At 44.1% G+C, this 14728-nt stretch overlaps 2 protein-coding genes across 2 annotated transcripts; one reads left to right on the top strand and one right to left on the bottom strand.

Moving 5' to 3' along the window:
* Positions 1-908: 908 nt before the first annotated feature.
* Positions 909-1586, bottom strand: LOC132532794 (tripartite motif-containing protein 75-like). Its single transcript, XM_060171793.1, has one exon. It carries the CDS (start codon positions 1584-1586, stop codon positions 909-911), a length of 678 nt encoding a protein of 225 aa, XP_060027776.1.
* Positions 1587-12449: 10863 nt separating this feature from the next.
* Positions 12450-13883, top strand: LOC103128248 (tripartite motif-containing protein 75-like). The gene has a single exon (XM_060171785.1). The coding sequence runs from the start codon at positions 12504-12506 to the stop codon at positions 13881-13883; it is 1380 nt and encodes a 459-aa protein (XP_060027768.1). The 5' UTR covers positions 12450-12503.
* The last annotated feature ends 845 nt before the right edge of the window (positions 13884-14728 follow it).

Raw genomic sequence — 14728 nt, 5'->3', positions numbered from 1 at the left:
TTAAGTGACCAGTGGTGGTGGAGAGAGGGATCTATTAGACGTCTAGACCCATCATATCTATGTGGGAATCCAAGGATTCCCTTTTTAAAGCCCCAGTTGATGGGGTGGTCTGGTATTGACCAAAAAGGCCAGCATCAAGTGATAGCTCAAATCTTTATTATAAAAATGTTTCATTACAATAGCAGTAAATGAGAGAATATTTACAAGAACATCAGCATTCATCTTTTATCATTCTCATGACAGATGATGAGGAAGAAGGCTCAACAGAGAAATAAGGCATCAGCCTGTCTGTGAAGGTATCAGTGATTGTATGTAAGTAGCACTTCTGATTCATATTGCAAAATGAAAGTTCTCCCAACTCATAGTCCAGAAAAATGCCAACACGAATTTTTATTCTCTATGAGCCAGGCTGTATGCATGTGGGCTGCTGATATTGCCAACAGTCATTGCTTGGAGACAGTGGAAGCTGGGCATCTCTGGGGAAAGGCTCTTTGCACACACCACACACTTACACCTTTGAGTTTGATTTGCCAAAAATGCCTGCTTGCATCAAAGCCCTCACAACTCAGGACAGCTATGAGAGAAATAAATGCTCTGGGTTTGGGATTCTTTCTTTCATGAGAAAATGTGGTTTTCTTCCCTCCTTTATGGACAGTGAGAAAGGGGTGGGCAGTCTCCGGGTCGAATGTTAAATCCTCTTGAAACTTGATCATGTTATGCAGACCAAAATAATGTGGCGGGAGACTGGGAACAACCTCATCAGATTGGTATGAGAAGGTGGCCGGGACCTGTAGCTGTTTAAACTTAAAAATCTGGAGGTTCAATTTTCTAGTATTCATCAGTAGATCCAGATCTGTCTGCAAACAGAACATGATGAATTCTCTCAGCAGACTCTTCAGTGCAGAGCCTTAAAGTGACACCTGGGATTTGATTTCGGTGATTTTCTTGAAAGCCTGTCTTTCCTTACTTTGCAGCTTTTTATCAATTTTCTTTTGACTGATTCTCAAAGATTGCTTAAATTGTTGAAATTCCCGGTGCAACTCATACTCTTGCTTTGCCACCTCCTTGAGGAAGTCCGTTATTTCTTTGCTTTGCATTTCTTGCCCCCTTTTAGCATCTTTTAGCTGCTTCTTCAGGGTCTGCAGGTGGGATTTGAACTTCTTCCTGTGCTGAGCAACAGCTTCTTTAACAGGGGTGAGGGGGTGACCCTGCTGCTCACAGGACACCCTGCACTGGACACACACCAGCTGCAGGTCCTGCTCACAGAACAGGCTGAGCACCTGCTGGTGCTGCTCACACAGGAGCTGCTCCTGCTGCTGCTCCCTGTTCCTTGTACTGGACAGCTGCTTCAACATGTCAACCAGGGCACTCAGCTGCCTGTTTTTTTTGTGCAGTTTTCTGTGGGCACAGTGGTGCTGGCAGACTGGACAGGGAAAGATGTCCAGCAGGTCCTGCCAGCGCTGCTGGAGGCAGGAGGCATAGCAGTGGTGCCCACATTCCAGGGTCACTGGGTCTGTCATCAAGTCCAGGCACACAGGGCAGCTGAGCTCTGCTGTCTGCTCTTCCAGAAGGCATTCCTGAGCCATGGCGCAGGGGGCTCTGTCCCAGGACACCTCTTGAGCAATGCTGGTGTCTAGGAGCAGGGGGACTCTCAGCCTTCTCTATACTCCTGAGAAGCTCTAGGATGCTCCTTGGATCTGCAAGAGTTGTAGACACTGACCCAGCTCCTTCCTTTCCCTCTGCAGTAACAGCTGTTGAATCAGACCCCAATCTCTGTTCTTGTCTCTTTGCCAGCCTTTTCACAATAATCACAAGAGAAAGGCTCTAGAGCTTCCTGCAAGTGGGCATACAAGAAAGTCAGACAATGGGCATATGGAACAACATCAGCTTCTTTCATGAAAGTAGACACGAGTTATAAAGTATATGCATGCTAATGAATTAAGAACACAGAAAGCTTTGCCACTGCTAGGTTTCTCTTCCAGAATCAAGTGCACAAATACCCAAACAGAAAGGATTATTGTATTTCAGTTGCTATGACTATATATCTGATGACTCTTTTAAAGGTTAATGTTTGATTTTATGAGTGAAAAGAGCAAGTTTAATTGAAAGAGAGACACAACATTGGGTATGTTCATAAACCACATGATAGGAAGGAGCTTTTGTGTCACAAAGAGGGTAGGGATAATGAGGCCTTACTCTCAGGATGTGCTGATGGCATGTCAGTAGCCTAACTTCTATTCAATAATACACGATAACAATATACAATAATAATTAGCAATTCACTTTGACAGATATCCAATAAGAGTAAAATATTGTCAATTATATAAATGAGACCAGTACAAAACATTTTCATTTATATGAAAAATGTCACTTTCTCCAACTTTTTTTTCTTTAAATCAGAGAAGTGCTCAGCTTTGGTTTATGGTGGTATGAGTTATTGAACCTGGAACTTCAGAGCCTCAGGGATGAAAGTTTCTTTGCATAACCATTATGCTATCTACCCACACCTCCCCCAACATTTTCTACTACATTTGTAAATGCCCGGTGAAATCTTCAAATCAGCAACAAAATTATCACACAATGTAATGTTCTGACTGATGGGGATCATTCTACTCCTCCCTTCAACTGTCTATAAGTCAATTCATCTGCCTCACAGTCGACCTAATTCTGTCTACAATCTCTTTTTCCCTCCCTCCCCCTACCCTTTACCTGCAGACATTCCCAGGCAGAAAGGAAGAAAGAAGAGAAGCAGGAAGGTTGCATCTGCTTGGTATGTAGAGTTGGATTCCAGGATGATCGCGGAACCTGGCCTCTTGAGTATATGTATCCTTGATACCCTTCTACCCCCTTGCTACCTATTCCCACCTGTTCAGAAATTCCTGGAACAGAGCTTATGTCCTTCATTTTCCCTGATAAAACTCTACATTTTTCTCCTTTGAGGTTGCTTCAATGTAGATTTGCTGGTTCTTTAGAACACTGGTCATCAAACTATAATACATGCAAATTTTGCTCCAAGAACCCTTGAAACCTTGTTTGCAACACTAAAAAACAAACCAACCAAACCAGCAAAAAAACCCAAAAAAAAACAAAACTACACTGTGGATGAGATAAAAGGGGAAGTGAATGCATTTACGCATACCTGAAAGGGTTAGCATATCTTTAAGCTGCCATTAGAAGTCAGTATCTACAATGTCTTCAATTTTTAAAAAAAATTATTTATTTATTTCTTTTAGTTGCCCTTGTTGTTTTATTGTTGTAGTTATTATTGTCATTGGTGTTGGATAGGACAGAGAGAAATGGAGAGAAGAAGGGAAGACAGAGAGGGGGAGAGAAAGACAGACACCTGCAGACCTGCTTCACTGCCTGTGAAGTGACTCACCTGCAGGTGGGGAGCCGGGGGCTCGAACCACGATCCTTTTACTGGTCCTTGCACTTTGCGTCACCTGCGCTTAACCTACTGTGCTACCACCTGACTCCCTTCAAGTTTTTTTTTTTTTTTTTTTTTAACCAGAGCACTGCTTAGTTCTGGCTTATGATATTGGTTTGGGGGATTGTACCTGGGGTTTTTGAGACTCAACCAAGAGAATCTTTTTTCATAACCACTATGCTATCTTCCCCCATCATGTCTTCAAAATCTTGACCAGGGAGTTCATAGTTAGAGAGGAAAAAAGATCAGTTGGTGAACTGGGTCTGCATCACATTAGCGACTCAAGCAAGACCCACTTCTTCACTTCCTCAGGTGGAATCCCCTCGCATATAGTTATCTCACATCCCTCACTGCATGATCCTGTGAAGCTACTCCTTCATCCTCTCTGCCGGCCAGAAAGTCTCTACCAGTGTATCCATGACACCTCTTCTCCTTCTAATGCATCCCAGACTTTCATCCATCCACAGCACAATTACTGTCTTCCCCATTCCCTCATGGACCTTTCCAGAGTCCTCAACATCTGTTCCAAGATGTCCTGTGGTGCTGGAATCATGTCTGGGCTCTGTGTTGAAGGTTCTGGGGAATCCTCTGGGAAAGCAGTTCAGTCTCCTGAGAGATCCTGGGCAGAGGATGGGAGACAACTCTGGCCCCTTCCTGATCGCTCTGGCCTACTGAACCTGTTCAGATTTTATACCCCTGTAGGGTGTGCTCTCACCTTTTTCCCATTGGTGAAGTTCCATAAACCAATGAATCCTAGTAGTTTGCTACCTGGGTAAATGATTAACTCCTGATGAAATTCCGATCATCTTCTCTGACTCCACTTTTTATTCAAGGTGGAATCTTTTCTCCTTATGTCCCACTCATTTTAATCCTGCGCTTAACCCCATCTCTAACCTCACTTGTCATATGACTTGTGAGTCCACTGAAAATTATGAGACTCTCCACACTTTCTTTCTCAGTAAGACAGTGGAATACTCCTTCCTGCTCTTCATTTAGGTGCTGTACGAGTTAGGTTCAGTACAAATTTGCATGATCAGTCTTGTGTCAGTTTCTGGACTCATACCCAGCCTGCATTCCCCAACCTCCACACATGCCCGGGCAGCAGGCTGGCACTGAGGAGATACATCTGTCCTTGTGATCAGCCAGAAGGGACACTTTGTAGTGGGTACAGTGGGGGCTGAGAGACCTGGCAGGGCAGGACCAACAGAGGACAGTTCACTTGGGAGACAGCTTTTCCCTTTGAAGGGAAGGGGCATGGAATTTAGTTTCAGTAAACCTATCTCGTGCTTCTGCTTGTGTAACTTTTAGGATACACTGGAATCCCCACCTCCACTACTTTCCTCAGCATACAACCCCCACATGGCACCTCTAATGATAGTCCATTACTAAAATAGAGGCTTGACTCTATTTTCTGATCCCTCAGCTTTAGTTAATCATGTTTCAATTAGAAAATCTTTTTGCAAATGTTCTGATTAAAGAAGTTCTACAATCTTGAGTTTTTATTGTTAGTCATATGGATATGATCTCCAAGTTAAAGTGGCATATGGCAGTGTTTGGAGTATTGGACTTTATGCAATAGATTTTTTAAAAAATATCTTTATTAGGGAATTCTTATAAGTTCATGTTCTCCAGTCGACATACTATAGATTTTTTTCTCTTCTTTTCATACTTGTGATTAGTAGAATTTATTTCATTTTTTTAGCTTTGTTTCTTTATTGGATAGAGACAGAAATGGAGAGGGAAAGGGGAGATAGAGAAGGTAAGTGGTAGAGAGACACCTACAGAACTTTTTCACCACTTGTGAAGCTTTCCCCCTGCATCTGGGACCAGGAGCTCAAAAATGGCTTCTAGCTCATTGCAACATGTGCCCTCAACCAGATATGCCACCACCCAGCCTCATTGGTTGCATTTGATAAGATTCACTCTCACCACCAAAAATTTTTTTAAATATTTTATTTATTTTTAGTGAAAGAGGGATACAGAGAGAAAGATACACAGAGAGAGCTACCAGAGCACTGCTCAGCTCTGGCTTATGGTGGTGCTGGGGACTGAACCTGGGACTTTGGAGCCTCAGGCTTGAAAGTCTTTTGCATAACCATTATGTCTCCCAAGCCCTTCCACCAAAATTGTGTGCCTCCACCCTCAACTGGTAATCACCATTGTTCTCACCAAATCTTTTCCTTTGTGTTACTTGTTTATGCTTTTACTTTTTAAAATTTTTTATGTTTATTTATTTTCCTTTTGTTGCCCGAGTTGTTTTTTATTGTTGTAGTTATGATTGCTGTTGTTGTTGTCATCATTGTTGGATAGAATAGAGAGAAGTGGAGAGAGGAGGGGAAGACAGAGAGGGAGAGAGAAAGATAGACACCTGCAGACCTGCTTCTTCACCACTTGTGAAGTGACTCCCTGCTAGTAGGGAGCCAGGGGCTTGAACCAGGATCCTTAAGCCGGTACTTGTGCTTTGTGCCATGTGCTCTTAACCCGCTGTGCTATCTCCCGACTCCATGTGCTTGTACTTATTAATTATTGGTGATGGACACAATCACAAAAAAACAGAAGTACAATTCCATACTATTCACAGCACCAGAGTTCTGTGTTTATTTTCCCTCCATTGAAGCTGCATGGTTCTCCTAGGGTTATAGATATGGGTTGTCTATCTATCTCTCTGTATATTTTCCCTGTTTTTCTTTATTTCTTCCTTTCTCTCTCTGTTTCTTTCTTTCTTCCTTCCTACCTTCCTTCCTTATGTCTTTCCACCCTTCTTTCCTTTCTCCATTCCTTCCTTCCTATTGAGACCAGGATGTGGGCATTATGAATTAGATAGGTTAGAGAAAAATTAAGCCAGGATGAGGAGATAGAAAGTGGGAGAGAAAGATAGAATCCACTCATGAAGCAGACCCACTGAAGGTGTGGGGAGCAGGAGGCTGGAACCAGGGTCCCTGCACACAGCCTGACCTCTTTGCCCATTTTCTTGTATGGTCCTGAAATTGAGAGGGAAGGAAGAGGTAGAGAAAGAAGAGAGAGCCTGGCACACTGTTTCACCTCTGCAGGAAGAAGCCAGGGACTTGAAGGGTCCTTGCACACTGTGTTATCTACACTCTACCAGATGCTCCACTACCTGGCCCCACTAGTTCCTTTCTCTATAAAGTATCCAGTCAAGCAGATGTAACATTTTTTTAACTCACATTTTTAAAAAGTTTCCTTAACTTCAAGTGCCAGGGTTTGGCAGGCCAGGTAACTTAACTGGTAGAGCACAGTACTTTGCGTTATTGTAAGTTGAGAGGTCTGGCTTCTGTAATTTCTTCTCCACTGGACCTGGGCATTGACAGGTCAATCAATACCCCTAGCCTTAGAAGGTGAAAAACAAGCTCAGAAGAGAAAACACAATGAGAACTTGAACTGGAATTGGTGCATTGCACCAAAGTAAAAGACTCTGGGGTGGGTGGGGAGAGAATACAGGTCCAAGAAGGATGACAGAGGACCTAGTAGGGGTTGTATTGTTATATGGAAAACTGGGAAATGTTATGCATGTACAAAATATTATATTTACTGTCAAAGGTAAAACATTAATTCCCCAATAAAGAAATTAAAAAAAAAAGATTCAAACAAATACCCCTAGCCTGTCTCTATATTTCCCTAGTGGGGTAAGGCTCTGTGGAGGTTGGGTTCTAGGACACGTTTGTGAGGTCATCTGCCCAGGGAAGTGAGGTTGGCATCATGGTAGCATCTGCAACGTAGTGGCTGAAAAGGCATTAAGATATAAAGCAGAACAAATTATTTAACAATCAAGAACCTAAAGGCAAAACTATAGCAGATGAGATTTTTGGGGTCTTCATGTTAAAAGAAACTTGGAAGGCTATTTTAGATATATTCTAAGAGGCCCATGACTTTACTGATTTTTGCCTGAATCCCCAACACCTAACACACACGTGGGCTAAAGGTATTATCTGGGAAGATGGTGTCAGATTTGAACATAGGACTAGAAATCTGGATCAGGGCAGACAGAAGCTCCCATATATGAGATTTATAAATATAAATTTATATGGTATAAAAGGATCCCCATTGGAGCCACCAGATCTCTACCTGCAGGGGGTCACTTCACAAGCAGTGAAGCAGGTCTGCATGTGTCTGTCTTTCTCTCTCCCTTTCCATCTTCCCCTCCCTTCTCAATTCTTCTGTGCCCTACCAAAAAAAAAATAAAATAAAAAAGAAAGAATTCATTAACAATTTAAACCATGTTAAAATTTAATCAATTTACTAATCTGAAACCATAAGCACTTAGATTGAAGGAATCTCTGTACTCAGGATTGAAGTCTATGCATTAAAAGGCTCAAGATAATCTATCTATTTTTCCCTCTCATATTGATTAAATAATGATTTGTAAGACTATAAGTTAATTGGATGTGAGGGCATTCTGGTTGTGTCATCTGTCACCCCACTGATCAGCAGGATTGATTCGGTTTATCTGGCTGGCTAGTGGGGGTGTCCCCTTCCTCCCTTAACACTCCATGTGTGTCCCTCTCGAAGCTGCATGCTCAGTCAAAGAAGACGGCCTTCCCATATTCCCCGAACAGAGATAGACTAGTCTTTGGTAGAGGGTAGCTGCGCTCCCCTGCTAGAACCTCCAAACAAGCTCTTGAGACTTTAAGTTAATAGGAGTATATATTAACACCATTCCTGCCACCATATCTCTGAAATTCTTTGGTCAGACTGTGATATTGCTTGCAAAATAACAGCACATCACAAATGGTGAAGCAATCTTTACTTCGCACTTTGTTACCCAGCCTAAGTGGGCTCTGGGGACCAGGCCACAGGCAGGAGCCATTCCTCTGCAGGGAGGGCATAGGCCACCTGGGAGGCCATGCATAGTAGCTGTGCACAGGAACTACGAGGGAACCAGCAAGGTCTGGAGACTCAGGGACAACAGAGATATGGCCTGCCACTTCTGCTCTTGGTCCAGGTCCTCATAGATGGATTGTGACATGGACCACAATGAGGACATGTGGGCTAAACTGCCAAATATAGGCTGGTCTGAACTCTAGTGCAAAGTGCAGATAATAGCCTTGGCTTCTGGATATAGTCTTGCCTCAAAACCTGTGTTTTGCTGGCTCAAAGCCCATGTTGCACTCAGTGCTTTCTGCACCTAATACCTTTCGCACCTCAAACTAATGTCTGATGTAATGGGGCTACTGCATTTCTCATGTCACAACTTGCTGAGTACTGTGCATGTCTCAGCTGACATGATAAAAGGCTCAGTTGCAAATAATAAATGTGTGCACTTGCTTGCTCTGTGTCGTCTCCGCATGTTTTCTTCCACTAGGGACCTCTCCTCACTCAATTCCCTTCAACCAGCATAGACTGACACCGGACAGGACAGCAGGGCTATGGCTAGGGGACTGGGGACTTGTGGCTTCTGAGCCCCTGTCTGTGCCCACTGAGTATGATATGGGCACCATCTGTGGTGTTTCTTTTCCTGCTCTGGTAGGTGGTGGAGGAGGTCACTGTGACCTCCTTTAAGAGCAGTCCTTGTGGGGAAGAGGAGTGAGAAAGCTGCTGGTCCCCTTCCTGGAGCCCCACCCAGAGATGTCAGCCTGCCTGCACACCTGGCTGGGGAGACCCTTTCCTACTTGCTTGCCTCCTCCCACCCCACTTCTACAGATCAAGTGTTGCCTGCCCCCAAAGACCCCCAGCCCACTGGACTGCAACTAGCCCCTACAGTTCCTCACTCCCTCTACTCACACACAGGACCCCTATCTTTCTCTCTGATTGTGCACCTCAGGACCCAGCTATCATGCTGGGTCACTCACAGGCGTGTTTTCTCCTCACTTGGGGGCTCTGGTTGTCACAGTTTCTTTCTGAATCTGTGCACATAGGAGGCAGTGCTTGTGTCAGTGGAGACCTTAAACCCCAGGGCCCTGGATGCACAGAACAGAGGCTGGAGGCAGATTAGGACTCTAGTTCCCAGAGTCCAGGATCTGCTAGGCTCTGCACCCATGCCTCCTTCCAAGGCCCATCACGCACACTGGGTTCTCCTGCCCTGCCCCTCCTCTGTGCAGAGAGAATCTCACCTGATGGTAAGGTAAAACTGTTTGTGCCATTTCTGGAGAATTCTCCTAGTCTGTCATGGGTTTGGATTCTGGGGACAAAGAAGGTCTTTAGGGGACTGCCCTCTCTGGACCTCCCTGAAGCTCCTGTTCCATTCCCTTGCCTGACTTTTTGGGTGAGTCTCCCCTTGGAGAATGTTCAGCTCAGACCAAGATAGAACAGGCTGCCAGAGATACAGGGCAAGTTGGCAGTGATGGGAAGGACTGAGTGAAGTCTTGTTAGCCAAATGAAATCATCAAAACAGAGAAAGAAATAAAAAACAATAAAGAAAAGCCTCCAGTAGAGACATAACCTTAGTCTCCTGGATCCCAACCCTTCTGGCAGTCTCCATGCAAATAGACTTCTTCCCTGCTTCAGCCTTTGTTGGAGGTTTCTAGAATGGGAAGAAACAACCTTACCTTTTTCTTTCACTGCCTTCTTCACAGCGCTGGAGCACCTTTCTTCACTGAAGATTTATAGGAAAGGACAGTAGTCAGTGGCGCTTAGGGTGTCAGGTCTCTGAGGGTGCTGGTTTTTAGTTCCAGATTCTATCCTGAAGGCCTGTCTGTCTCAGGAGCAGGTGAGAAGGGAGGACTGGATGCTGGACCTGCTTTTCTAGTTCTAGGTCCAGGGCAGGACTGACTCTCATTGGCTGCAAAGAGGCCTGATTCTAGCCAGACCTCATAGCTTTGGGGGTGAGGTGGGGGTGATGTTTTCACAGCCTTCAGGATTTGGCTGCATTTTGTCCTGGGGCCTTGTGTGGTGTGGAAAAATCTTTTCCTGTTGAGTTGAGGACTCTGGTCCCACCTCCTATACTCCTGCTATCACCTCCCAATACCTCCAAGGCCTAACCCCAACTCTATGGGATTTAAGACTTCAGCTTAATGGTGTGAGCAGTACAAAGTATAAATTACTTTAGTTACAGGAACTGTTTTGGTTTCTTCCTCCTTTCACAACACAAGTACCATGACTTCTACCTGTGAAATTTACAGAACTTTTCATCCTCCTCCTGCCCCCCAAAAGAATAGACTTTCTTTTCAAGTGCACATGGAACATTCTCAAGGATTATCAATAAACCTGACTAAAAATGAAAAATACAAATATCGGGCTGAGCTTCACTGATGGGAGACAGATGACCAGGGACTCATGGTTGTGCTGTATGCAGTATCTCTTTATTCATGCAGGATGCAGCACAATCTATACCAAGCTAGACTAAACTAACAACTAACTAAAACAAACAATGTTGTCTTTATATATACTTCCCAAGTAGGGTGTGAACAGGATGTGATGCAGAGAGGGTGGAGAGAAAAGTGACTGGTGAAAATCAGGGTGTGACAAGGAGAGGATCAGGGTGTGACAAGGAGAGGGGTGGAGCAGGTGAGAATTCTACCACTAAACCACCAATGCCCTGCAGGGAAGGTGGTGCTTTATGTAAATGTAAAAGTGATTTATGTAAATAGATGGCAGTGGTTATGTAAATAGAATACAGTGGTTATGTAAATAGAATGAAGTGGTTATGTAAATAGAATGAAGTGGTTATTTAAATAGAATGAAGTGGTTATGTAAATAGAATAGTGTTAAGCAGGGGGGATTAAACCAAATGAAACAGAAGAGGTTTTAGAAGCATACCAACATACAAAAGCTAATAAATCTTTCTCTTTTTATTTTTTATTATCCTTTTCTTTTATTTTTATTTATTTTGCCTGCATGGTTATAATAGGGGCTCGGTGCCTACACTAGAAATCCACTGCTCCTAGAAGCCATTTTTTTATGTTATTGCCCTTATCGTTATTGCTGTTGTTGTTGGATAGGACAGAGAGTAATCCAGAGAGGACAGGGAGAGAAAGATAGACACCTGCAGACCTGCTTCACAACTTCTGAAGGGACCCCCTGCAGCTGCAGAGCCAGGGGGCACGAACCAGGATCCTTAAGCAAGTTCAGGTGCACTTCGCCTGTTGCGGTACCATTAGGCCCACATGTATTTTATTTGATTTGACAGGACAGAGGGAAATTGAGAGGGCAAGGAGATAGAGAAATTGAAAAATGACAGACACCTGCACACCTGCTTCACCTCTTATGTTATCTACCCCCACCCAAGATTACTCTTAATTGTAGTTCGAATCACCATCACTCTGCCACAGAGGCTACAAGAGATCAAACTTAGTTTCATGCCTCCAAGGGAAACTCTCTAGCCACTATGCTACATTCTAATAGGTATTCTTCCTGAAATTGCCACTGCCACTATTGTCACTGCTCACATTTGAGTTCTTCAATCATCAGATGTTAACCTTCCCATGAGATTATGTTGTAGACAATATTTTTTTGGTTTGGGCCAGACTTTCTCCTTCTTATTATGGTGTGGAGTCTCTTCATGAACAAAATGGTCACTTACTGTGAAAAAGTATCAGGAACCTTATCTGTTTCAAGAAAAGACACCTTATTTACATTCTTGCTCACTTTCTTTATTTCTCTCTCTCTCTCTCTCTCTCGCTCTGTTTTTTTTTTTTTTTTTACCAGAGCACTTTTCAGCACTGGCTTATGGTGGTACAGGGGAGTGAACCTGGGACTTTAGAGCCCCAGGCCTGAGAGTCTGTTTTTATAACCATTATGCTATCTGCTCTCTTCCTATTTCTCTGTTCTATTTATTTTCCTTTTACAAAGATAAACAACATTGTAAAAGTCTCTGGTAAAATAATGTCAATTATATATATATATATATATAATCTATTTATTTATTTATGGTTTTGTTTTATTAAAGGAAGATCACATAGAAACTTGCTTTTCCAGTCATTGGAATACATTAAGAAGAAGAAGAACAGGAATTGTTGTTGCTGCAGAGACAAAAAGAAAGGAACAGAAACAGCTTCTTAGGATCCCAAGAACCTCCAGGAGCCTCTCAGGCAAGAGTGAAGGCTGAGAGTCCCTGCTACTTGTCCCTGCTCCTGGACACCAGCCTAGCTCAGGAAGTGTCCTGGGATTGAGCCCCTGCACCATGGCCCAGGAAGGCCTCCTGGAAGAGCTGAGGGCAGAGGTCAGCTGCCCCGTGTGCCTGGACTTGCTGACAGACCCGGTGACCCTGGACTGTGGGCACCACTGCTGTGCCTCCTGCCTCCAGCAACGCTGGCAGGACCTGCTGGACATCTTCCCCTGTCCCGTCTGCCAGCACCACTGTGCCCACAGGGAGCTGCAGAAGAACAGCCAGCTGAGCACCCTGGCTGACATGGTGAAGCAGCTGCCCAGCTCAGGGAGCAAGAGGAAGCAGCAGGAGCAGCCCCTGTGTGAGCAGCACCAGCAGGTGCTCAGCCTGTTCTGTGAGCAGGACCTGCAGCTGGTGTGTGTTCAGTGCAGGGTGTCCTGTGAGCAGCAGGGTCACCCTGTCACCCCCACTGAGGAGGCTGCTGCTCAGCACAGGAAGAAACTCAAATCCCACCTGCAGACCCTGAGCAAGCAGTTGGAGGATGCTCGCCAGAGGGTAGAATTACAAATAAAAGAAAACCAAGAGTTGAGAGATAAGGTGGACATTGAAAGAACTCTACTACACTGGGAATTTCAAAATTATGAGTTATTCTTGAAAAAGAGTCAGCGTATCTATGACCATAGGCTACTAGATGAAATATCAACTATTAACCAAATGATCATTGACAACAGAGACCAGGCATCAGCCTTTGGCTCCTCAGTGAAGACTCTGCTGAGGGATCTCACAGACATGTCTGTGCAGACAGACCTGCAGCTCCTGCTGAGGGCCAGAAGACTCCAGCACCTGCTGAGCAGCTGTGAAGAGCTGGAGGTGCCAGAAATCTTAGACTACACATGCAAGGAGGAGATGCCCAGGCTCCCCTCACATTACATCGGTCTCCTTGACGCCAGCAAGTTTCAGGTGGATTTGACACTAGACCCTGAGACTGCTCAGCACAATCTCATCATCAGTGATGATAGGAAGAATGTTCTGTTTGGTGGTGAGCTAATGGTCTCCACCCCTACTCCCAGCCCCAAGGCTTTTACTTCTCACATAGCTGTCCTGAGCTCTGAGGGCTTTGAAGCCGGCAGGCATTTTTGGGTGGTAGAAATCACAGGCACAGGTGTGTGTTCCCTGGGTGTCTGCAAAGAGTCTTTCCCCAGGCAGGTGCTGATGCCACAGGTCCCAAGTAATGGATGCTGGCAAATCCAACAGTCCTTTAGGACCCATTTCAACTCAGACACAACGATAGTGACCATTGGCATTTTCCTTGACTATGAACTAGGAGAAATTTGTTTTTATGATATCTCTAAGATGTCTCCCATCTGCAAACTGGTGGATACATTTACAGAGAAACTGATTCCCTATTTTGCTATAGAACCTTCTTCCCGATCGGTGATGATGACTATGAGCTAATTGCAGAGCCCCGTGATTCCCTCTATATAAGAAAATCTATTAATAAAGCTTTTGAATTCATTTTTTCCTAATGTGTGACTTCTTTATTATACCACTCTGGTTTACATCCTGTCACCCACATCTGAGAAAGTTGTCAGGATTCTAGTTTGGTCCTTGGTGGCTTTGCAGAAGTTTTAACCTGGAGACACTGATTGTGTGCTTCTCCTCTATCTAGAAGGAGACATCATCAAATGTCTAAAAATTCTCTTCTCAGAATTTTTCAACCAATAATGTCCCATTTAGGCATACTGAATCATCTTGGGTTCCAGTAAATTTGTTTCCCCTATCTGTAGAACACAATATCGAGAACTAGGTGATCGCCGTGGAGCCAATTTTTAAAAAATCTACATTTGATTTTTAAATTTATTAATGAGTAATATAGGAGGAGAGAGAGAGAAAGAACCAGACATCACTCTGGTACATGTGCTGCTGGGGCTTGAACTCAGGACCTAATGGTTGAGAATACAGTGCATTATCCACGGTACCATCTCCCGAACCACTTCTTCTTTTTAAAAATTATCTCTGTTTATTGGATAGAGACAGCCATAAATCAAGTGTGAAGGGGGAGACATAGAGAGAGAGAGAGAAATAAACCTGCAAAACTGTTTGAACACTCAAAAGGTTTCCCCCTGTAGGAGGGGAATCGGGTTTTGAACCTGCACTCAACCAAGTTCATTAACACCCGGACCCCTCAAGAAGACTAACCTAATTCATAGAGATCTGCCTCATATTGATACCGACTTGTTTATAATTCTTCCGACAGGGCTGAAGTTGAAGGAGGGAGCGGCTCATCTGGCAGAGTGCAT

This window comes from Erinaceus europaeus, chromosome 2 (assembly GCF_950295315.1).
Source record: "Erinaceus europaeus chromosome 2, mEriEur2.1, whole genome shotgun sequence".
Lineage (NCBI taxonomy): Eukaryota > Metazoa > Chordata > Mammalia > Eulipotyphla > Erinaceidae > Erinaceus > Erinaceus europaeus.
Note: the sequence above shows the minus strand (reverse complement) of the source record. Positions and strands in the feature narration are given on the sequence as shown.